The sequence below is a fragment of the Aquarana catesbeiana genome, linkage group LG07 (genome assembly GCF_042186555.1).
Source record: "Aquarana catesbeiana isolate 2022-GZ linkage group LG07, ASM4218655v1, whole genome shotgun sequence".
Lineage (NCBI taxonomy): Eukaryota > Metazoa > Chordata > Amphibia > Anura > Ranidae > Aquarana > Aquarana catesbeiana.
In genome coordinates this window covers 316,248,508-316,274,542 of record NC_133330.1, presented here as the reverse complement: position 1 = coordinate 316,274,542, position 26,035 = coordinate 316,248,508, and the positions used below count along the sequence as shown (strand labels likewise).

The following is a 26,035-nucleotide window of genomic DNA, read 5'->3' as shown; positions in this document are numbered from 1 at the left end:
TAAAACATTAAAGATAATTCCTTAGCACTGCAGCTGGAGACTCACCTTGCACTGTGTTGTCACTCTGCCTGTCCTGTCCTGACTTCCCCAGTGCCAGGGGGCGGGGTTGACTCCGGGGGGCGGGGCCAGGCTGTCAGCTCTCCCTTGTGTTTGTGCTCTTGGGATCCTCCCCCTGCAAAACAAAACTTTGATTGCAGCAGAGCAGGCAGCAGTGGAGCTTGCAGCTGCCAGTCAGGGTGAGTGAGGAGCTTGGTGTGGGGGGCAGCCCAGGGGCCCCTGGAATTCCTTGCCTTTTTTTCCTTCTCTGCTCTTCTGTGGCCCCTCTGGATTTGGGATGTAACCAGGTCTGGCTGTGTCATGTATTGGAAGGGCGATCAGATGTTTCTATGTAAACTTGAAGACAAGGATATCCCTGCAGTGCATTCTGACAAGGTAAGGCTGCTCAGACAATGAGGCTCCAGGCTGCATCCTGCCTGTGCTAAGCTGAAATTTCTAGAGGGGGGGGGGGGAGAATAATGATGATGCAAATAAAATGATAAATGATAATGCATCACAAAAATATGTTACAATGATATTCATACAGAAATCTTCTCATTGCAAATGGTGCTTTCTTTGCTACATTATAACTTTCTTCCTATAACACAGGAACATTCTCCAGGCAATGCAGCTGCATTACATTATTTAAAATAATTACCAATTAAATTGAGATTTCATTGCTACATTATAACCATTTAGCTTATAATACCAGGACTTTTCCAGGCACTGTGTAGAATAGAATGGCACGATCTGCTACTATTATGTATGCCATTCACTTTAGAAGGACCAGCAAATGCAAATAAGTCGGAGCTTTCATTTGAGCTGGATTTAGGGACCAGTGTGGGGCCATTTGATGAAACCGGGGACACCCCCCTCCCTGTGCTAGGCACTGCCATCTACAGCAGACTGGCAGGACCCCAAAGGTGGCAGCACCTCATGAGAGCCCCCCTCCCACCACCAACAACAAAAAGCATTCCCTTGTGAAATCATACATTAGTGTACACCATTAGTTCTAAAACATTTGTACAGATTTAAACCGAATTTGTGGGGCATTGATATAAATTACTAAAATAAAGTTTTGATGCAGGCTATAACACGATAAAAATGCAACGCAAAATGTTCCATAAATGCATGCAAAAGAAATATCTAGTAAAATAAAAAATCGTTACGGTTTGTGTGCATGTGACATGATCGTTTGATATTTTTATTGTCTGTGTGCATGTGATATAGATATAATTTAATAATGTTTTACTGTTACTATATTTATATCACATACACAGTATGTGTGTGTGTATATGTGTGTATATATATATATATATATATATATATATATATATATATATATATATATATATATATATATATATATATATATATAAATATTTATTGTGTGTGTGTGTGTGTATATATGTATGTATATATATATATATATATATATATATATATATATATATATATATATATATATATATATATATATATATATATATATATATATATATAGTGTGTGTATCACTATAATCTGATTTTTTTTTCTGTGTGTATGTTATTTATTACTGGCTGTGTGTATGTGATAAAAATACTATATATATATATATATATATATATATATATATATATATATATATATATATATATATATATATAATTTTTTTTTTATACAGTCTGTGTATGTGGTATAAATAAAATTTAATGATTTGTTCTGTGTGTGATAAGTTAACGTTACCAATTAATAAATATCAAGTAAGAGTGGCTAAAAAAAAAGTGATAAAATTGAATGTGTGTGTATAATCTATATATATATATATATATATATATAATTTTTTTTAAGTATCACTGTAATATTAAGGAGATACTTTTCTTAATTTTTTTTTTTTTTTTTATATAGAAGATTGGTTAATTTTCAGTGTCGGTTCCGATAGATTATTAGAAAACCCCCTTTAGCACACGTCGGAAATTGATCCATTGATGAGTTGAGGGATATCACCTATGTACAGGATCATTCCGCGGGCTATGTACCCGGGTATAAAGGCGATCCCGACCTGCTGGATTGTATTGGCAATCGATAATCCAAAATATATGAAGATTAGAAACGACTTATATATTCCTATAGAAGAGTCTAGCACTGACGCATGTTGTTCAGCATCTAAACTATAGTGTAAAGCGATAATATGATTACAATTTGTATAATATAATTACAATACATTAACGTTTTAAATATCTTTATTTATTGGGACGCATTAATGATCAATTAACATTGGACGCTTTATTATATATTCTAAAATATTGTACATTAGGTACAAGGTCTATACGCCATAGTCTTCACAAAGCTTTAGCATAAGAATAACGATCTTTTTTTTGGACATAACTGTAATTACTCTCATTGGGCTCGCTAACAATAACTGTCACTTTTTTAGTTCTATATATTCATACTGGTGTATTCGCTAAATGAGCCTTATATGTAAATAGTTGTGCTGTTGTGGTGCATTATTGGCCGTGTATTGTGTGTTGTACAGAATATTGTATTATTTATCACATATATATTTGTGTCTAGTTTGTGGTAATTTCATCCCTTATGTAGAATTATTTTAGCAGTTACTTCTTGCATATTATTATTTAGCTAAACATGCATCTGTGAATGGATCCCTTTTTGACTTGGTGATGTGTGTTGTGTGGTATAATGTATGTTGTATAGTTGTGTGGTATATGTTAACCTGTAGCGTTCATTAAGGTTTGTGTTCATGAACGATATCTTTGTATAGAATGGAAGTGTGGAGGAATAGAGGTTGTTCACCTACCAAACATGAATGTTAACTTTTCAAAGTAAATATTAGTAAATAAGGTGAAGCTGTGAACCATGTGCTGTATTTCTCATTTCCGTTGCACAGGATTGGCTGTTCATACTGCATACGTTTACCTTATGTACTAACTTTGGAAAATGAAAATATACTTTGCTGGAAGAACAGACTTTCTTTTAAAAAGTCAACCCCATGCATACCAATAAAACAAACACATATAATACAAACATATTCAGTACTGCAGGCTACATATGGACCACTTAATAGATGTGTGAACAATTAAATTGAACTCGCTGTGTGCTGTTGTCTGTGTGTGTCATGCAGAGAATATTGTGCTTTGTGTCTGTATAGATTTGTGTGTGTTGTAATGCAGAGTGCAGTGTGGTATGATTGAGTAGCGTTAGCTGTCCTTCTTTTTTTTTTTTTTTTTTTTTTTTCTTTTTTTTTTATGTGTATTCGTTTTACATGTGGTGCAAGTAAGATGATGATCGATTTTGTGCAATATGTGTGGTCAGTATTCAGGTTCACACTAATATTTGTGTGCATCATATTACATTTGTGTGTCAGTCAATGAGCAGTTTGTGTACCTGTGTGAGTCCCAAATTATAGATCGAGTACCACACACAATCCATGTGTGCCTGATATTAGTGCACGGCCCATTTTGGATGAATTGATTTCTGTACATTTATTATAGTGACAGTTAATTCTTTTACAGTCTGTTTTGCATAAATGTGTGCTCCTAATAAATGTATAACTTGTGTGTATTATGTGTGGCCGTTAATATTTGTATTTGGTATGTTATCTAGATTTGTGTGTCAGTTCATATTTGTGCTCATCATATGTTATAAAGTTTTGCATTCGTTTATTGTGTGTGTGTATGTATGTAAAAATACACAAATGTGTACAGAATACATTTGTATTCAATACAAGCTGTACATTTTCATTTATAATGATGTACAGAATGTATTTTGTACCCTTGTATATCTGTTTTATACCCTTCTGTGCCCCCGTACCATTTCATGTATATCATGGTATCATGTATTTCATATCCTTGTGTGAACCAATTTGACTGTGTTTTATACCCTTGTGTGTTTTATAGGAGTGTGTTTGTTTTTTTTTTTTTTTTTTTTTCCCTTGTGTGCATGTACCAGTTTGAATATATTTTTATACCCTTCAGTTTGTATGTGATTTTTGCTCTTGTGTCTTCAAAAGTTTGACTATATATGTGTTATACCCTTGTGTGCCTGTACCTGTTTGAATTCATTGTATACCCTTGTCTGTATGCACCAGTTGAATGTATTTTATTCCCTTGTGTGTCTCAGTTTGTATGTAATTTTTGCTTTTGTGTCTGTACCAGTTTGATTGTTTTATACCCTTGTTTGTTTGTACCAGTTGTATTTTATACTCTTGTGTGTCTATCAGTTTGTATGCAATTTTGCTCTTGTGTGTTTGTACAAGTTCTATTTTATACCCTTGCATTTCTGTACCAGTTGGTTGTATTTTATACTGTTGTGTGTCTATATTAGTTTGTATGTATTGTATGCCCTTGTGTGTCTGTACCAATATGTGTGTGTGTGTGTGTGTGTGTGTGTATATATATATATATATATATATATATATATATATATATATATATATATATATATATATATACACACACCCTTGTGTGTACTAGTATGAATGTTTTATATGTTTTGTTTTTATACCATTTTGTGTGTCTGTACATGCATACCCCACTTTTAAGTACACAATGGGGTTTATTTACTAAAGCTAGAAAGTGCAAAATCAGGCTCACTTTTGCATAGAAACCAATGAGCTTCTAACCCCAGCTTGTTCAAGCTTTGATAATAAAACCTGGAAGCTCATTGATTTCTATGCAGAAGTGAGCCTGATTTTGCACTTTCTAGATTTAGTAAATAAACCCCATTGTGTACTTAAAATACAGGCATACCTCACTTTTGTTTCCGGTGAGAATGATTTACTAAAAATGTAAAGAATGTTCACTCAAAAAATAGTGAAGATTTGCTTCAATTACCCAATCATGTGTAAATAAAATACATTTTTAGAAACTCATCAATCATAAACAAAATTTCATTTTTACATGATTGGATAATTGAAGTGAATCTTTACGATTTGTGTTAACATTCTCAACTTTTTCAGTAAATCAGTCATTGTGTGTCTGCTCATGTTTCCCTGTATTATGTATCCTTGTGCTATATTTAATTTGAGTGTTGTGTTTATTCTTGTGTGTCTGTACCATTGGGACTGCATTTTTTACTCTTGTGTGTCTGTTCTTGTTTGTATGATTGTATACCCTTTTGTGTGTATGTCCCCTTGTTTGTATATATTCTATACCATTGTGTGTCTGCACTATTTGGGCTGTATTTTGTACTCAAGTGTGTCTGCACCAGTTTGTATGCAGTGTATACCCTTGTGTGTCCGTACCTGTTTGGCTACTCATAGATAGAGGTTGATTTACTAAATGGGTAGAGGTAAAGGGAATGTCCACTTTGAAAAGCTTATGATCACTTTGCAAAATCAAGGCAAGTATTTGAATACTCAAATTCAAGGAAAATGTAAAAAAAAAAAAAATAATAATAATAATTAAAAAGATTGATTCTTGTTAGGGCATCACCGCTTATTTACTAAGCTTAATGAACAGTCCCTATTCCTTTAGTAAATCAACCCCATTGTTTGCTTGATGTTCGGCCTATTCCTTGGTCATTCTGTATTTCATACAAACAAGAGTTTACTGTTTCAAAGACTCCAATAGACAAAATGAAGTAAACCCCAATAAATACATTTATTGGGGTTTTAGAGATTATTCTTTAAAGTGTATATCATGGGAAGGTGGTTCCCCAATGAAATTTTCATTTGCAATAGTATGATGTTAAGAATGTAGTGTACTTCTTCTTTTTGTCTGTGGAATTCTTCATAATATAAATCCTAGCAATTTCAGCGACTGAGAAACCAAGCATTTGCAAAATGGACATGGACATGTCCCAACTACACTTGCATGTATTGGGGTTGATTTACTAAAACAAATAGGTTGTTTAGCTTAGTGAAATTGCAAGGAAAATTAAAAATGCAGTATTTTTGCTTGCATATGATTGGATGATGGAACTCAGCTGAGCTTCATCTCATTCACAAGCTAAGGCGAAATTTATTTGCAAAGTGAGCAGCCCAATTGCCTTTAGTAAATCAGACCCATCGTGTTCAATTATTATCTTTTGTTAAAAAAAATAAAATCTAAATTAAAGTGTACTCCAATATACAATGGGAACTGGCCCAAAAATTCTAGTTGCACAGATCAATTTTTTTGGCATCGTCGGCTTATTGCAAGGATTACTTTGCCAAAGAAACTATATTTCTGAAATGCGTAAATGTTGAATTTGAACAAAGCATGTGTCTGAGGACCTCTGACTTATGTCTGTGTAGCCGACCACATGGCGCAATTCTAGTGCGTCATTCGGTTTTTGTATGCCTTTGCATTCTGCTATTTTTGTTAAATGCGCAATGTATGCAAAACTTGTGTGTATATTTTATTTAATAGCCAATGTAATCTGTACTCATTTTTCCCCTTGTAGTTCTGTTCAGTGCTGGTAATTTAAAAAGAAAAAAATGATATAGATATCTAATATAAATATATAAATATAATAAAATTTTTTTTTTTTTTTTTTTTTTTTTTATAATGTTCTGAAGAATACCCACACTTTTGCTGTGTGAGTATGGGAATTTCACAAAATAGTAGTTTTTTTGGGATTTCCGGCAAAAGAAAGAGCAACATAAAGCTGGCCATGGAGATTGTTGTTGTTGTTATTAATATTATTATTATTATTATTATTATACATGATTTATTTAGTGCCAACAGTTTGTGCAGCACTTTACAACATAAGGGCAGATTTGTAGATCCATCCCAGCAACATGCAGAGTTTGTCCCTGAGGTTTGCTAATAATTATTCTGGGTACATAGACGACATGACCATTTGAAAACCCAATTTAAAATAATTTTTTGTTTACAGATTAGCATGCAGGTGTATTGTTTTCAATGGGAGCATGCACAAAGGCACGCAAACATGCTTTACATTTAGATCCATAACCAAAAAAGTGAAAACAAAATGCATCTGAGGACATGCATTTTACACATGAATGTGTATGAATGAATGTATGCGCATATATTGTGCATTCTGGGATTGAAAATAGAGCAGGAGGATGTGAACTAGAATATTATGAATTTAAACGCATATGCATCTTTACGGATCCAAACAGAAGCAGTTCAGTGATCATTTACGTAGGAACTTTATCCCATAAAAATGATGCCTATGTGATCAGTAAAATGTATACGGCCGTGTGCATGTAGCCTAAAACCTAATCTCAGAGGAAACTGCAATCTTTTAAATTGGTGTCCAGTGTTGGTATCTCTATAATGAGCACAAAGTTGGTCTTCAACTTTGGCACTAATTGGGTATTTGAAGTGAACACCAGTTCACCTTATTTACTGTAATTTACATTGCTAAGTAATCAGTCACTTCTTTAGGCCTCCACAGTACGGGGTGATAAGGTTAGGGTTGCCACTTTTTTCTTCAAGCCAAACCTGAACACTTTAGTGGCGCACAGCAATTTTTTTTTTTTTTTTTTTTAAGCATTGTAACAGACCTGGGACACCTTTTGGGCCCTCCAAAGAGAATAGTAATGTGGCGCACATAGTGCCCCTTCACCCTCCTATCAGGCCCTGTTCTGAGCCACATTCTTCTCTGAATATTGTGTCTGGATTTCTAGGAGGACTGAAACCTGGATACATGATTCAAAACCCGAACTGTCCGGGCAAATCCCGGACAGATGGCAACCCTAGATAAGGTGCTCTACGTGAAGGCAGGCCATTCACTGCAATATACAACATTGCAGTACTCTGCAGTCCATGTGTGTTGTCTGCAAGTCTAACAGCTCACTGGGCTGCCATTTAAAATGTGCACATAGTACCGTAACGTAACAAATACGCTGGCAATCTTTGTAAATTACCTCCACTTTACTTTCTCATTAAAGCTAAACTCTGGAAAATGAAAAAGCCCTCCCTTGTAGTGGGACTGTGCCTGCACTTCAAGGGTTAGCATCTCCTTTATTTCTAGGGGACCATGAAAAGCCCTATTACTTACCTGAAATGCACTATTGCTTACCTGATCTTCCCAGGGCCGTCTTAAAAGCATCATTGGCCCCTGGGCAAAGTAATGCACTGGGGCCCCTACTAGCCTTTCCCAATTTATGCACCTATTCTCAAGAATTAAAGTATAAATAGATGATAGAATTAAACATATATTTATTGGTACTTTCTATGAAATCCATTTCAAACAGTAAGAAAACGTGCCATAAATCAAAGACTAATCAACATGAGGGGCACAGTACAGTGGGGGGAGGCAGAAGGGCACAGTACAGTGGGGGGAGGCAGAAGGGCACAGTACAGTGGGGGGAGGCAGAAGGGCACAGTACAGTGGGGGGAGGCAGAAGGGCACAGTACAGTGGGGGGAGGCAGCAGGGCACAGTACAGTGGGGAGGAGACAGAAGGGCACAGTACAGTGGGGGGGGGGGCAGAAGGGCACAGTACAGTGGGGGGGAGGCAGAAGGGCACAGTACAGTGGGGGGGAGACAGCCGGGGCACAGAACAGTGGGGGGGAGACAGCCGGGGCACAGAACAGTGGGGGGGAGACAGCCGGGGCACAGAACAGTGGGGGGGGAAGACAGCCGGGGCACAGAACAGTGGGGGGGGAAGACAGCCGGGGCACAGAACAGTGGGGGGGAGACAGCCGGGGCACAGAACAGTGGGGGGGGAAGACAGCCAGGGCACAGAACAGTGGGGGGGAGACAGCCGGGGCACAGAACAGTGGGGGGGAGACAGCCGGGGCACAGAACAGTGGGGGGGAGACAGCCGGGGCACAGAACAGTGGGGGGGGGCAGCCGGGGCACAGAACAGTGGGGGGGGACAGCCGGGGCACAGAACAGTGGGGGGGGGACAGCCGGGGCACAGAACAGTGGGGGGGGAGACAGCCGGGGCACAGAGCAGTGGGGGGGGAGACAGCCGGGGCACAGAACAGTGGGGGGGGAGACAGCCGGGGCACAGAACAGTGGGGGGGGCAGCCGGGGCACAGAACAGTGGGGGGGGGCAGCCGGGGCACAGAACAGTGGGGGGGGGGCAGCCGGGGCACAGAACAGTGGGGGGGGGCAGCCGGGGCACAGAACAGTGGGGGGGGCAGCCGGGGCACAGAACAGTGGGGGGGGAGACAGACGGGGCACAGAACAGTGGGGGGGGGAGACAGACGGGGCACAGAACAGTGGGGGGGGGAGACAGACGGGGCACAGAACAGTGGGGGGGGGAGACAGACGGGGCACAGAACAGTGGGGGGGGGAGACAGACGGGGCACAGAACAGTGGGGGGGGGGACAGATGGGGCACAGTACATGGGGGGGGTCAGAAGGGCACAGTACTGGGATCAGGAGGCACAGTACAGGTTCGTGACTATTGGAAAGTATGATGTAATGCAAGATTATCATAGGGGCCACATCAACCTGGGGCTCATGTATTAGGACAGCCCTGGATCCTCCAGTCCCACAGGCTCCTCTGCACTGCACTCTGTCACCCTGCAAGCCTCCTATGATCCAGTGGTCTATGGTCCTCAGATGCCATTAAGACCCTGTATTGGATGAGAGGACACCGGGGGACAGTCCACTGCTAGAGCAGAGAGGGGGGTGCTATTTTCCAGGGAAGTGGAGGATCAGATAAGTAAAACTGCTTTTCTTTTCCCCTAGACTTAAGCCTGGTACACATGGGCCGAATGCCAGGTGACATCAGCTGGTTCAATAAAAAACAGCCAATATTTGGCCCATGTGTATGGCAGCCAGTCCACTGTAAGCCAGCTGTGCATACTGGAAAACCAGCAGCCAACCGGCTCCAATCAGATCTGACCAGGGTGTTCTGATTGGGGGTGGGGTGGGCAGGGGCTGTCAGAACACAATAGCTCAGTGGGGAAGATCACTGTACTACCATCAGATAGTTAGTACAGCAGCTCCGATTAGAGCTGCCAGTTTTTTTATTCAACCTAGGTTGAAAAAAAAAAAAAAAAAAAACTTATGGTGCTTACTAGGCTTTAGGGGTTGATTTACTAAAGGCAAATAGACTATGCACTTTTGCAAAGTTGCTCCAAAGCTTAGTAAATGAGGTAAAGAGTCACTTTGCAAATAATACCCAATCACGTTTAAGGGAAATAAAAAAAAAAAAAAAAAAAAACATTTTTGCTGGCACATGATTGGATGATGGAAGTCCAACTCGTTTACTAAGCTCCGGAGCAACTACTCTTGCCGAGTGCAACTGCATATTTGCCTTTAGTAAATCAACCGCTAAGTGAACAATAATGCCTGAAGTGCGAGCATAACCCCACTGCAAGGGAAAGCTTTTTAGTCTTTTGAAGTCCAGCTTTAGGCCTCGTTCACATCTAGCAATGTTGGGGATTCCTGTTTTTCACACAGTTTCTTATGCATGTTTTGTGCTGCATTTTTTGAGTGACACCATTCAATGGAATGTGCTGCCCTCTCTCCAAAAACATACCAATGTAGCTCCTGTGCCCTTCTTGAGCCGACTTTGTCACTTTTCTTTTCAGTCTTCAGTCGGTGGGGACGCGTTGTCTTTCTCTCCACAGGCTCCCGGCTCTTGATTGGATAGATTGATAGCAGCGCAGCCATTGGCTCCCGCTCCTGTCAATCAAATCCAATGATGCGGGTGCCGGGGGGGCGGGGCCGAGTCCAGCATTCTGTGTCTATGGATGCAAATGCTGGACTCGAGAGCGCATCCGCAAGGTAACCCCCTCGGGGTTATTTAAAAAAAAAAAAAAGAAAAAAGGCCTTTACAGTCACTTTAAATGAATTTATTTTCCTCCTTATGGCAAAGATTCAGCTAATTTGCAATATAATTTGCTTTTTCCATAAGCAAGAAAAATGGCAAAACTGCTGATAAACTGCTAAAGCATCCAGCAGACCGATTTTTCCAATTGGACAGAAAACCATCCTTAGTAGACGGTCATTAACCAGCCAGTTTATCATGAACAGCTCACATTTGATTTACTAAAACTGGAGAGTTCAAAATCAGGTGCAGCTCTGCATAGAAACCAATCAGCTTCCAGGTTTGTTTGTTTTTTTTTGTCAAAGCTTAATTGAACAAGCTGACGTTAGAAGTTGATTGGTTACCATGCACAGCTGCACCAGATTTTACACTCTCCAGTTTTAGCCCTGGTTCACATTGATGCGATTTGACATGTCAAATCGCATGCCAAATCGGCAGCTATTGCCCGCAATTGAACCGTCCGAATCAGTGCAACGCCAACTTTTCACCAATTTCCGAAAGTAGTTTCTGTACTACTTTTGGTGACTTCATGTGCGGTTTCAATAGACATCTGTGCAGGAAACCGCACAGATGTCTCTGAAATCATCAGACTGACACGCGGGAATGAAATCGTGCGAGATCAGCTGAATTCACACGACTTCAATCCTGCAGCAGTGTGAACCTGAGCTCAGTAAATGAACAGTTAGTGGAGTCACTGTGACATCCTTATGAAATCTGTTGCATCGCTAAGCCCAGGTTCACACTGACAGCGGGAAAAAAATTGTGCAAGTTCAGCTGAAGTCGCACGATTTCATTCCCGCATGTCAAGTGCCGACTTCGGGGGCGATTTCAGGGAAATCTGTGCAGGTTGCTGCACAGATGTCTATGGAAATTGCATCCTGAATTCGCCAAAAGTAGTACAGAAACTACTTTTGGGAATCGGTGTGACGCCTCAAATTCGGCGTCGCACCGATTTGGGTGGTGCCATTGATTATAAATCGCATGCCCAATTGCTCCAATGTGAACCTAGACTAAGACATGCAATCGGAATGACTAACAACTCCCAGGAAAATTGTTATATTGTTGGAACAGCAGCCATTTGCGTTCGTGAACATGATTATTAGGCCCCTGGGGTGGTGGGAGAACTTGTTGAATCAGAAGCCACAAAACTTGCGATCCCTTTATTGCAGGGAAATAAAGTGCATGCAGTCTTTTCCTCTGGTTGCACATTTTACAATCAATCCAATTTAGCCACCTTTCCAATTTATTTATTTTTATGGCTCATGCATGGTGCCATTATTATAATTATTATTAAAGCGGTAGTAAAGTCTGCTTGGTGATTTTTACCTGCAGGTAAGCCTATATAAAATATATAATAAAGCTTACCTGTAGGTAAAATGAATATCCCCTAAACCTGCACCGTTTAGGAGATATGTGCTCTTTTGGCAACCGGTGACGTCACCAGGGCATACGCTCTGAAGAAACGACACACCCGTGCCGTACCTTCAGAGCAATATGCCGCGGCCGTGACTCCACCATGCATGCTCGGGAGTGACCTCATTGCGGCTCGGCTTTTCAAGCTGCCGGAGCTCGCAAACCCGGAAAGGAAGGCCTGTCAGTGGCAACAGCACACCGCTGAAGGGCTTTCTTCTAAGGTAAGTATTTCATAATGGGCCAGTATGCGATGCATACTAGCCCATTATGCCATTATGTTGTAGGAGATTTTTATTTTTTAATGCTGCGGTTTACTACCTCTTTAAAGTGGTAGTAAACCGCCATTGATTGGGGGGGGGGATCCCCTGCAAGGCAATGTCATAATGTGCTAGTATGCATCACCTACTAGAACATTATGAGAGACTTGCCTTTAGAACGAAGCCCTCCATCGCTGCATTGTCACCGCTGAGGGCTGACCTCTTCCCCCGGGGTTCGCACCATCCGAGCTACATGAGTGGCCAGGGGCCCGATGACGTCACTCCCTTGCGCATGCCAGACCTTCAGAGCGCATGCACCTGTAACGTCACCCGCTGCATGCACTCTGAATGTCTCCTAAACCGTGCCCGTTTAGGAGATCTTCACGGTACCAACAGGTAAGCCTTACTATAGGTACAAGTGGTAGAACAGAGTTTACTACCACTTTAAAGCGGAGTTTCACTAAAAAAAAAAATTTTAGATGTCAGCAGCTGCAAATACTGCAGCTGCTGACTTTTAAAATAAGGACACTTACCTGTCCTGGGGTCCAGCGATGTCGGCACCCGAGACCGAGCCGTCCCTCGATCCTCGGGTGCTGCCGCCGCCATTCTCACTGAGGGAATCAGGAAGTGAAGCGTTGCGGCTTCACTGCCCGGTTCCCTACTGCGCATGCGCGAGTCGCGCTGCGCGTCTACACTGGTCCCCGTTGTGTTGTGGGAACTGTGTAGTTCCCACAACACAACGGGGGTGGGCGGGGAGTCTGCGGCTAGCTGCGGCTAGCTATACCCGGAAGTGGGTGCAGATACCTGTATTATACAGGTATCTGCACCCCCCTCCCCCCTGAAAGGTGCCAATTGTGACACCGGAGGGGGGGAGGAATCCGATGAGTGGAAGTTCCACTTTAGGGTGGAACTCCGCTTTAACCACTTCCCACCCGGCCTATAGCAGAATGACGGACGAGCGGTGGTTCATTTATCCTGACTGAGAGTCATATGACGTCCTTCAGGATAACAGCCGCTGCGTGCCCATGGGGGCGTGCATTGCGGCGATCAGTGGTGCGGTGTGTCAGTCTGACACATCACTAGACCGATCTCGGTAAAGAGCCTCCGGCGGAGGCTCTTTACCACGTGATCAGCCGTGTCCAATCACGGCTGATCACAATGTAAATAGGAAGAGCCGGTGATCGGCTTTTCCTCACTCACATCTGACAGACGAGAGTAGAGGAGAACTGATTGGCGGTTCTCCTGACAGGGGAGGTCTGCGCTGATTGTTTATCAGCACAGCCCCCCCTTGGATGCCCACACTGGACCACCAGGGAAGCTGCCAGGACCACCAGGGAAGCCCCCAGCATGTGGATGGCCAGGTATGTACCCCATGGCCATCCCCATATTAAAAAAAATGCCCAATACATGCCAATTAGTGCCCACAAATGGGCACTGACTGGCAACATTACAGAAATAAAAAAAAATAGCGATACCCAGCAATGCCACCCACCAGTGTAATCAGTGCCACTTATCAATGCCCATCAGTACCCACCTATCAGTGACCATCAGTGCCACCCATAAATACCCATCAGTGCCGCCTATGAGTGTCCATCTGTGCCGCATACCAGTGCTGCCTATCAGAGCTCATCATCAGTGCCACCTCATTGGTGCCACCAATCACTGCCTTTTCAGTGCCCATCATTGAAGAAGAAAACGCACTTATTTACAAAAAAATTTAAGCAAAACAAAGAAAAACGTATTTTTTTTCAAAATCTTTGGTCTTTTTTTATTTGTTGCGCAAAAAATAAAAATCGCAGAGGCAATCAAATACCACCAAAAGAAAGCTCTATTTGTGGGAACAAAATGATAAAAAATTTAGTTTGGGTACAGTGAGGGATGACCGCGCAATTGTCATTCAAAGTGCGACGGCGATGTAAGCTGAAAATTGGCCTGGGCAGGAAGGTGTATAAGTGCCCGGTATTGAAGTGGTTAATATTGTATGATAATGTACAGTAAAACCTTGGACTGTGAGCATAATTCATTCCAGAAACATGCTTGTAATGCAAAGCACTTGTATATCAAAGCGAATTTCCCCATAAGAAATAATAGAAACTCACATGATTCGTTCCACAACGTTCATAAGTTCTTCAGTTTATAGTCCATATAAAATGATTATAGCAATGTGACAGGTTGTGTAACCATAAAATGTCCATCCACAAATGGAAGCCTCCACAAGGGCATTAGAAGCAAAATCCAGCAGGAGCTCCAGAGTATAAAAGAGAAGAGAGGCGCCTCTAAAACTTTTTCGCAGAAGGGAGTTTAACAAGACTCGTGGCCACTCATTAAAATTAGAAGAAAAGAGATTTAACCTTAAACTACGTAGAGGGTTCTTTACTGTAAGAGTGGTATGGATGTGGAATTCCCTTCCACAGGCGGTGGTCTCAGCGGGGAGCATCGATGGTTTCAAGAAACTATTAGATAATCACCTGAATGACTGCAATATACAGGGATATGTAATGTAATACTGACACATAATCACACACATAGGTTGGACTTGATGGACTTGTGTCTTTTTTTTTTCAACCTCACCTACTATGTAACTAAGTGTAGCAATATGTTGCTAAATGTTGTACCTTCATTAAATGTAACCATATTGCTCCACTTAGAGGCTCCTCTCTTCTCTTTTATACTCAGTTGTGACATGACGCTACTTGTATATCAAGACATCGCTTGTATATCAAGTCAAAATTTATTTTTAAAAATTGCTAAAAAATTTTGCTTGTCTTGCAAAACGCTCTCAAACCAAGGTTTTACTGTATCTGCAGGTTCAATTCATCCAAAATGTGATTTTTGTTAACATGGCCATTTAATCATTTTATATTTTTATTTTCTGCATGTTCTAAAAATATCTGTGACTGTAACACAATGGTAACAGCAGCTTCAAAAATATTAAGGCCAATCCAATCCTAGTCAAGCTTCCCGGGGGATCTACTCAGAATAGTCTGATCTGCTTATTATCGCAACAAACCAGATTTAAGTCTTGGTTCGCACTGATATGGTGCCAGATTGGCAGCGATTCCTGTGCGTTTCCCACACTACATTACATAACAGTTGCACTCTGTTCATGCGAACCGCTGTGGGTGTCAATGTTAACGACACCCCAAAAACCGGTCTCCAAACACAGTGCGATTGGTAGAATCTGATCACATGAGTGTGATCACCCATGCGGTCCGATTTCAGTGCGACAAAAAAAGTGCATGCACCTTTTTCGTGTGGGTGCAGTGCCATTTGAGCCATACAAAATGAATGGGCTCAAATCGCACTGCAAAGAATCGCATGTGGTGCGATTCAGGTCTGAATCACGTGGTTTCCCGCACCGCATCACTGTGAACCAGCACTAAAGGGCTTCTTTACACAAGTGTTGCCCTCTGAAGAGTGATTTGTGATTGAATGCTTTTCAGAGGGCGTTTAACAGGTGATATGTCACCTCCTCACTGCCTGTTTTAACCCATTCACATTCACTTGAATGAGTCAGATGCAGCAGATGGTATTGCCCGCTGAACACAACTGGAGAGGAAATCTTTTGCCATGCTGTGATGCACAGCATTGTGGCCATGGCATGTGTATGCCCCTGTATGGTTGCCTTTGCAGCTTATGGGGGTGTAAAAACACAGCTCAACAATCTGTTAAACCCAAGAACAAAAATGGGGAGTATTGCAGCTTACGAGTCACAATACTTTTTTTTTTTTTTTTTTTTTTTCCTCTTTATTTTACCTGTTAATCCTGCCATTAATTCACTTCCTGTCCAAGGATGGCAACGGTAGATAGGGGGTGTGTTAGGACTACATAACCATAGCCCCCAACTGTCCCTGATTTGGAGCAATGTCCCTCTGTCCCTCATTCCTCCTCATTTGTCCCTCATTTTGGTCTGATCTATATAGTTGTATATAAAATGCACTTTTTTATCCATCAAAAAGTGTTTCCCAGTGCTAAACCCTTCATCCAATTTCTAAATTGCTGCATTTGTAAATTTTAAAAGCCAATAAAAGGAATAGTAGTGGTAAAAATAAAGCCCTTTTGGGTTTAACTAATCTTTTATTTTTGGTTATTTCTCCTTTTAAGGGGGCGTGACAGGGGGCGTGTCCTATGCCAATATACTTTTGCTAGTGGGTGTCCCTCATTCCCATCTCAAAAAGTTGGGAGGTATGTATAACACTTTAAGCAGCCCATAGATGAGTAAGTTTTTTTTTTTTCATTCACCAGCCAGTTGAACTAAGAAAAGTGACCCAATGCCCCCATCTACACATTCCATGTGGCTGAAGAATCCTCCCCACTGAGCTATTGCATACCTCCCAACTGAAACTGATTTGGAGCAATGTCCCTCTGTCCCTCTTTCCTCCTCATTTGTCCCTCATTTCAGTCTGATCTCTATAGTTGTATATAAAATGCACTTTTTATCTTTCAAAAACTGTTTCCCAGAGCTAAACCTTTCATCCAAATTCTAAATGGCTGCATTTGTAAACTTCAAAGCCCAGTATAAAGGAAGGGTTCTGGTAGAAAAAAAAACATTTGTGTATATGTATATGTGTGTGTGTGTGTGTATATGTATATGTGTGTGTGTGTGTATATATATATATATATATATATATATATATATATATATATATATATATATATATATATATATATATATATATATATATATATATATATATATATATATATAAATATTTTCTCCTTTAAAGGGGTGTGGCAGGGGGGGTGTCCTATGCCTAATATACTTTTGCTAATAAATGTCCCTCATTCTCATCTCAAAAAGTTGGGAAGTTTGGCTATTGTATTCCTACAGTAGGGAGACTTCCCCGCTATCAGAATATACTGATCAGCATTGCAGACTATAGCCCACAGCGCTGATCCAGCTGGATGAATGGATATTTTTTGTACTTGTCAAACAGTCATAATAAAATGTTTTTAATTGGATATTTAATGGAAAGTGAACAAATAAGAGCATAGGCGTGCACAGGGGGTGTGCCAGGTGTGCCTGAGCACACCCTAATCACTCTGTGCAGTGCTGATTCCAACTACTGCCCGGGCTTCCCCCCCTATGTTGCTCCCCGCCCCGCTCACAGTGCTTCTGGCTTCCCTCCTCTCAACCGGCGTCTGCGAGGGATGTTTTAGGATGGAGAGTGGGGGGGAGAGGCTAAGCAGTATGTCTTTACCAGCCACTTCCTTTAATAAATGAACACAGTCCCTGTGTTCCATCATAACTGAAGCATAGTCAACTTTGTTCACTATGCATTAGTATGTGAATGAACAGAAAGCCGCAGAGCACTTCCCATTGATTCAGCTGAGGCTGCAGAGAAAGGTATGTGTGTGTGTTTTTGAGCTTTGGGCTGCACACCCTAATGCAATAGACTGCACACACCTATAGATGAGCTACATATTGGGGTTGATTTACCAAAGGCAAATAGGCTGTGCACATTGCAAGTTCAGCTGCACCCATTTCCCCCAGAGCTTGGTTAATGGGGTGCTTCACTTTGTAAAGAATACGCAATCAGGTGCAAGGATAATTAAAAAAAATGATTGAATGATGGAAATCCGCAGAGCTTCACCACATTAACTAAGCTCTGAGGGAAATGGGTGCACAGTTCATTTGTCTTTAGTAACTCCACCCCATATTGTTAGGGTTTATATATACTTCAGGCTGGGTTCACAGCAGTGCGAATTGGATGTGGAATTGAATAAATCTTATATATATATATATATATATGTAATAAAAAAAATTTTTCCTAACACCCTAGAGAATAAAATGGCTGTCGTTGCAATACTTTGTCACACAGTATTTGCACAGCGGTCTTACAAGCGCACTTTTTTTGGAAAAAGTACACTTTTTTGAAGACCGCAGTACAGTTAGCCCAATTTTTTTTTTATATTGTGAAAGATAATGTTATGCTGAGTAATTGATACCCAACATGTCACGCTTCAAAATTGCGCCCGCTCGTGGAATGGCGACAAACTTTTACCCTTAAAAATCTCCATAGGCGACGTTTAAAAAATTCTACAGGTTGCATGTTTTGCGTTACAGAGGAGGTCTAGGGCTAGAATTATTGCTCTAATTTTAACAATCGCGGAGATGCCCCACATGTCTGGTTTGAACACCGTTTTCCTATGCGTTCGCTTCTGCACGTGAGCTCGGCGGGACGGGCACGTTTTTAATTTATTTTTTTTTTTCTTATTTTACCTTTTTATTTTTACACTGTTCTTTAAAAAAAAAAAATTGTGTCACTTTTATTCCTATTACAAGGAATGTAAACAGCATGACAGGACCTCCTTATATATGAGATTTGGGATTCAAAAAGATCTCAGATCTCATCTCATATTTACACTAAAATGCAATATTATAAAAAAAAATAAAGAAATTTCCCTTTCAAGAGCTATGGGCGGAAGTGACGTTTTGACGTCGCTTCTGCCCTGCAATGATATAGAGATGGGTGGCCATCTTCCCCTCACTCGTCTCCATGTCTAACGGGGAGAAGAACCCCATCGCCTCCGCCGCTCAGTAAGCGGCGGAGGGCACCAGAGCGCGGTGGGAGGGGTGATCTTGCGGTGAATCCGCCGCAGAGACCACTTTTATCTAAAAGTGGACCGCCCGCTGAGGAAGAGGATACCGGGGTTGTGGTAGCTAGCTGCTGCCATAACAACCTCTTCAAATTAGTGACGTATAACAACGGCGAGTGGTCTGTAAGTGTTTAAAGCTATACCCAGTGAAGTGAGCAGCCTCAGATAATACCCAGAGATGAAACTAATTACCCTACATACGTTTTGTATGTATATTTGCTGTCTTCCCCTTTCTATATTCTTTAGAATGCTATCTATTCTACATCGTGTTCGAATTTTTACTTCCTCATTCAGCAGTGCGAGTGGATTCTTGGCATACATTGTGTGACAGCTGATAAGAGGAAAGGCACACACCTCCCATTCCACATAGGCAAAGGAAGGAAGAAAGGAATGTGCAGAGCTGTGCTGTGATGAGACCAGATCTCTGCTAATCTATTTATAGCACCCACCCTGACACAAATTTCAGGCTGGATTTATCTCGGCTGTCTGAGAACTTGTCAGAGGTTAACAGGGGAACCAAATGGCAGAAAGACACGGGACTTAGGGCTTTGGAGAGAGATAAGTAAACACTACAGATATACAGTTGTGCTCAAAAGTTTGCATACCCTGGCAGAAATTGTGATATTTTGGCATTAATATTGAAAGTATGACTGATCATGCAAAAAAACTGTCTTTTATTTAAGGATGGCAATCACATGAAGCCGTTTATTATCACATAGTTTTTTGGATCCTTTTTAAATTTCTGAAAACAGAAATCGCCCAAATGGCCCTAATAAAGTTTACATACCCTGGAATGTTTGGCCTTGGCACAGACACAGAAGGTGGCACACACAGGTTAAAATGGCAATTAAAGGTTAATTTCCCACATTTGCGCCTTTTTAAATCACAATTAGTGTCTGTGTATAAATAGTCAATGAGTTTGTCAGCTCTCACATGGATGCACTAAGCAGGCTAGACACTGAGCCATAAGGAGGTAGAAAAGAACAGTCAAAAGACCTGTATAACAAGGTAATGAAACTTTACAAAGATGGAAAAGGATATAAAAAGATATCCAAAGCCTTGAATATGCCGGTTAGTACTGTTTTTAATCAGTAGTGAAAAATTTGCAGATCTCTTGATACCAAGCCAAGGTCGGGTAGATCAAGAAAGATTTCAGCCACAACTGCCACAGGAACTGTTCGGGATACAAAGAAAAACCCCACAGGTAACCTCAGGAGAAATATACAGGCTGCTCTGGAAAAAGATGGTGTGGTTGTTTTTAAGGAGCTCAATACGATGATACTTGAACAAAAAAGAGCTGCATGGTCAAGTTGCCAGAAAGAAGCCTTTACTGTACAAGTTCCACTAAAAAGCCTGGTTACAATATGCCCAACAACACCCTGAAATGCCTCATTGGCTTTTTTGTGACATTGGCGCAGTAAAGGCTTCCTTCTGGGAGTTTAACCATGCAGCTCTTTGCTGTTTAAGTATCGTTGAATTGTGCTCCTTAACCACTTGCTTACCGGGCACTTAAACTCCCTTCCTGCCCAGCTTTCAGGGCTGTCACTCTTTGAATGACAATTGCGCGGTCATGCTACAGTTTACCCAAATTAAAATGTAATCATCACACAAATAGAGCTTTCTTTTGGTGGTATTTAATTGCTGCTGGGCTTTTTATTTTTTGCTAAATAAAACAAAAAGGGACCGAAATTTTGAAAAAAAAAAAAAACTTTCATAGTTTGTTATAAAATTTTGAAAACAGGTAATTTTTTCTCCTTCACTGATATGTGCTGATGAGGCTGCACTGATGGGCACTGATATGCCTGTACACACGGTCAGACATTAATCGGACATTCCGACAACAAAATCCTAGGATTTTTTCCGACGGATGTTGGCTCAAACTTGTCTTGCATACACACGGTCACACAAAGTTGTCGGAAAATCCGATCGTTCTGAACGCGGTGACGTAAAACGCGTACGTCGGGACTATAAACGGGGCAGTGGCCAATAGCTTTCATCTCTTTATTTATTCTGAGCATGCGTGGCACTTTGTCCGTCAGATTTGTGTACACACGATCGGAATTTCCGACAATGGATTTTGTTGTCGGGAAAATTTTATAGCCTGCTCTCAAACTTTGTGTGTTGGAAATTCCGATGGAAAATGTGTGATGGAGCCTACACATGGTCAGAATTTCCGACAACAAGGTCCTATCACACATTTTCCGTCGGAAAATCCGACCGTGTGTACAGGGCATTAGGCTGCATTGATGGGCACTGATAGGCTGCACTGATGGGCACTGGTAGGTGACACTGAAAGCCAGCTCCGATCTGTGGCACTGATTATTAGACACTGATGGGCATTGATTGGCAGCATTGGTGGGCATTGATGGGTGACACTGGTGGGCACAGCCACGGCTTTGAGTGAGGGACCGATGTCCCTCTGACAGGAGCCGGCGATTACGGAGCTTCTGTTTACATCACATGATCAGCCGTCATTGGCTGACAGCTGATCACATGGTAGGGGGCCGGGATCGACCCCTTACTCGAGTCTCATAGACTCGGTGATCGCAGGTCGCGCAGACTGCGCTTGCTCGGGAGGACGTTCATGGACGCCCTCCCGGCAATTAAGGCCTGCGCTGCAGCCGTCTTTCAGCTATAGCGCGGGCGGCAAGAAGTTAAAAACAACCACACCGTCTTTTTTAGAGCAGCCTGTATTTCTCCTGTGGGTTTTTCTTTGTATGCTTAGTGCATCCATGTGAGAGCTAACAAACTCATTGACTATTTATACACAGACACTAATTGTGATTTAAAAAAAACACAAATGTGGGAAATTGACCTTTAATTGCCATTTTAACCCGTGTATAGCACTGATTTGCTGTTTAAATGACAATGGTCCCAAAAATGTGTCAAAAATGTCCGATGTGTCCGCCATAATGTCGCAGTCATGATAAAAATCGCTGATCGCCGCCATTACTAGTAAAAAATAAAAAAAAATATTAATAAACATGCCATAAAACTATCCCCTATTTTGTAAACGCTATAACTTTTGCGCAAACCAATCAATAATCGCTTATTGAGATTTTTTTTTTTTCATTTATTTTTTTTTTTTTTTACCAAAAATATGTACAGAATACGTATCGGCCTAATATGAGGGAAAAAAATGTTTTTTTATATACATTTTTTGGGGGATATTTATTATAGCAAAATGTAAAAAATAATGCGTTTTTTTTTTTTTTTCAAAATTGTCGCTATATTTTTTGTTTATAGAGCAAAAAATAAAAACCGCAGAGGTGATCAAATACCACCAAAAGAAAGCTCGATTTGTGGGAAAAAATGGTCGTCTGTTTTTTGTTTTGGAGCCACGTCGCACGACTGCGCAATTGTCAGTTAAAAACCACGCAGTGCCGAATCGCAAAAAGTGCTCTGGTCTTTGGCCAGCAAAATGGTCCGGGGCTTAAGTGGTTAAATGGACTGTAGTGTGTTTCTACAAAACCTGAATACGCACTTATAAAATGCATAGGTGTGAACCAGGCCCTTATGCCTGGTACACACGATGAGATTATCAGACAAATGATCGTGTGTGTGTTTTTTTTTTTTTTTGCATGCTAATCTCAGATTGACTCTGATGAGTTTACTAAAGTCAGGAAAATTTGCATATGACAGAATGAAAATTTAGAAGTGATGTCATGTGTTATAATGCATTTTCGAACGACAGCTGTACTGATTAAACGAAAACCGTATGATCTGGCATCGTACATGTCCGATCAAATAATATCAGATGAACTGTCCTGATTGGCTCTCGAAAATCCGATTATCGTACGATCGCTTAGAAAGTGGTATTTTTCATACAATTTTCTGATTGTGTGTACCGGGCACAAGGCTTGGTTCACACATATGTGGCCACCGTTCCAGTTCACCGGTTTAGGTGCAAATTTTTACCTAAGATTGCACCTGGACTGTATACAGTCATGTCTCATGTGTTGTACTGACTTTAAACACTTGCCGACCGGGCCATAGCCGAAAGACTGTCACAGCGCGGTCGGCTTATTCTGGGTGGACGTCCGCGGGACGTCATTCCAGAATGTTACTCCCACGCGCCCCCAGGAACATCCCCGGCGCATCGCGGTAAATAGCCGCTGGTCGCAGCCGTTTACCACGTGATTGTTCCGTCAAATGACGGAGCGATCACTTGTAAACAAACCGGCGTCACGTCATGACGCCGGTTCCTCTCTCTCTGTGTACCGATTGGTGCAGTGCGAGGGGAGAGGGGGAGAGATTGCAGCAGCGCTGTGGGCTGGATGTTTAGTGCCCACAATGCTGCTCAGTGTCAATAATCTGCAATACTCTGCCACACTGTGCAATAATCTGCCAATACTCGCCAATACTCTACAATATCCGCCAATACTTTGCAATAAAAATTAAATTTTAATTTTTTTGATTTATAGCGCAAAAAATAAAAAACCCAGCGGTGATTAAATACCACCAAAAGAAAGCTCTATTTGTGTGAAAAAAAAGGACAAAAATTTCATATGGGTACAGTGTTGCATGACTGAGTAATTGTCATTCAAAGTGTGAGAGCACCGAAAGCTGAAAATTGGTCTGGTTAGAAAGTGGGTTTAAGGCTCCATGCACACTGGACTTAAAAAACGTTGATTCTAAAGGCGTTTGACGTTTTTTCTCCTGCCTCTAGAAGCACTTCTATTGTATTCTATGTGTCTTTGCACATTATGACTACTACAGGCGTTTTCTGTCAGGGACGTTCAGAGGCAGGGAAAAAAAGCTTCTCTATCGCATTTTCTGGAGAAGTTTAGGAGCTGTAAAAATGTCAGTCTCTCCTAAACTCCTCTTATCTCTTATGAACGTCAAGTTTCAACGTTTTTTAGTAAAAAATGCAATGCAGTGTGAAATGCATTCTGGTTATTTTGGGAGTTAAACTTTTGCAGAGGGGTGTGTAGTGCAAAAAACGCCTATAAACTAAAATTCTTAAACTCTCATAGACTCGCCTAAACTTTGTACAATATGCTTTCTACTTGTGTCTTTTTTGCCACGTTTTTTAGCTAAAAACCTTGTCGTTTTTTCTGCTCCTAATGTGCATGGAGCCTAAGTGCCCAGTGGTCAAGTTTAATGCACCTTTTCATAAAACGTTTTTCCGAGAGGCCGCATATTTGCGTACTGTCAGCGCCTAGGGGGTTAAAGAAACCCATTGAAAATAGTGAGCGGCAAGGCACCAAAATGCTGACCGGTGTTCTGCCGAGAAAGTTCCTCTCGGCGGATAAGGACCCCCATCTACTGCGCAGGCGCAGCGCCTGCGCAGTAGGAACCGGCGGAAATAGCCGAAGCGAAATACAGAAGAAATCAGCTGTACACGGCGCCTGTAAGGGGGCCCCTCGCGGGCTCGCTTCGCTCACCATGCTTCGGGCACGGCCTCGCTGCGCTCGGCACTTTTTTATTCCCCCTCTAGGTCCACTTGGATGGAGGGGCTTCAGCCTGGACCTAGGGCGCAGGCACCGTGTACAGCTGATTGAAGATTTTCATCTTCGGCTGTTTTCGGCGGCTCCTGGTCATTTGTACTGCGCAAGCGCGGTGCTTGCGCAGTACAGGGGGGAACTTATCCGCCGAGGGAACTTTCTCGGCAAGACACTGGCCACCAAATTTTTGCACGCTGCCTTCGTGCGTTTTGGTGCGTATTCAGAATGGATGGATGTTCCTGCAATGCAGGTATATTGGCGCTTAAATAGAAGTGTAATTCCTATACAAGCCATACACCTAACAATAAATGCTCGGTTGTAGAGACGTTTTTTAAATGATCATTTACTTTAAGCAAAACCATTATTTAGCGGCACCGCATAGAATAAGATCCATTGGGGGAAATTCAGTGCAATCTTCCACCAGCATTCACCCTTCTTTGTCAGAAAACAATCGTCTGTTGGTCAAACTGCACATTTAGATCAATCGGTACAATCATATTTGGCGTGTATGGCCAGCAGAAAATGATAATAAAATAGAAATGATCTTCAGATGTAATCGGGGCTCTGATTAATTGTCGGGCCCGAGGCGGCTGGTTTTTAGCACTTCTTCTCTTGATCCGTTAATGAGCAGATCGTGCTGGTAGAAGTCAGCTGTGCTCCGTATAATCAGCGGCCCCCTTCCCTCCTCCCGGCCCCGGTGCGCTGATCAGGAGGGCGGCACACCTGTGCGGAAGGGGGCGGGGCTGCGGGAGGGTAGAGGCACGTGTGCGGCTTGTGTCTCTTAGAAGGCTGGTCAGAGGGAGGGATAGAAAGGTGACTGGAAAGGGGTGAGCGATAGTAGGGGTTATCAAGGTAGGTGCTGGTTGTATAAAGGTAGGTAGGTTTGGGGGTGCTGGTATAAAGGTAGGTCGGTGTGGAGGTGCTGGTTGTATAAAGGTAGGTCGGTGTGGAGGTGCTGGTTGTATAAAGGTAGGTCGGTGTGGAGGTGCTGGTTGTATAAAGGTAGGTAGGTGTTGGGGTGCTGGTTTTATAAAGGTAGGTAGGTGTGGGGGTGCTGGTTGTATAAAGGTAGGTAGGTGTGGGGGTGCTGGTTGTATAAAGGTAGGTAGGTGTGTGTGGGGTGCTGGTTGTATAAAGGTAGGTAGGTGTTGGGGGTGCTGGTTGTATAAAGGTAGGTGTGTGTGGGGTGCTGGTTGTATAAAGGTAGGTGTGTGTGGGGTGCTGGTTGTATAAAGGTAGGTGTGTGTGGGGTGCTGGTTGTATAAAGGTAGGTAGGTGTGTGGGGTGCTGGTTGTATAAAGGTAGGTAGGTGTGTGGGGTGCTGGTTGTATAAAGGTAGGTAGGTGTGTGGGGTGCTGGTTGTATAAAGGTAGGTAGGTGTGTGGGGGTGCTGGTTGTATAAAGGTAGGTAGGTGTGTGGGGGTGCTGGTTGTATAAAGGTAGGTAGGTGTGTGGGGGTGCTGGTTGTATAAAGGTAGGTAGGTGTGTGGGGTGCTGGTTGTATAAAGGTAGGTAGGTGTGTGGGGTGCTGGTTGTATAAAGGTAGGTAGGTGTGGGGTGCTGGTTGTATAAAGGTAGGTAGGTGTGGGGTGCTGGTTGT

At 41.9% G+C, this 26,035-nt stretch overlaps 1 protein-coding gene across 4 annotated transcripts in view; it reads left to right on the top strand.

Annotated features, from left to right (window-relative positions):
* The first annotated feature begins 168 nt into the window (after window positions 1-168).
* Window positions 169-26,035, top strand: part of LHX8 (LIM homeobox 8) — a 65,934-nt gene continuing 40,067 nt past the window's right edge. For 2 of the 4 annotated variants that reach the window (XM_073593725.1, XM_073593724.1), the window contains exon 1: window positions 170-432. In XM_073593725.1, coding sequence (XP_073449826.1) covers window positions 358-432 — 75 coding nt within the window. In that variant the 5' untranslated portion in view covers window positions 170-357. Of the gene's footprint in view, window positions 433-26,035 lie in introns of all 4 variants that reach the window. The other 2 variants (XM_073593727.1, XM_073593726.1) reach the window with 2 other exon arrangements.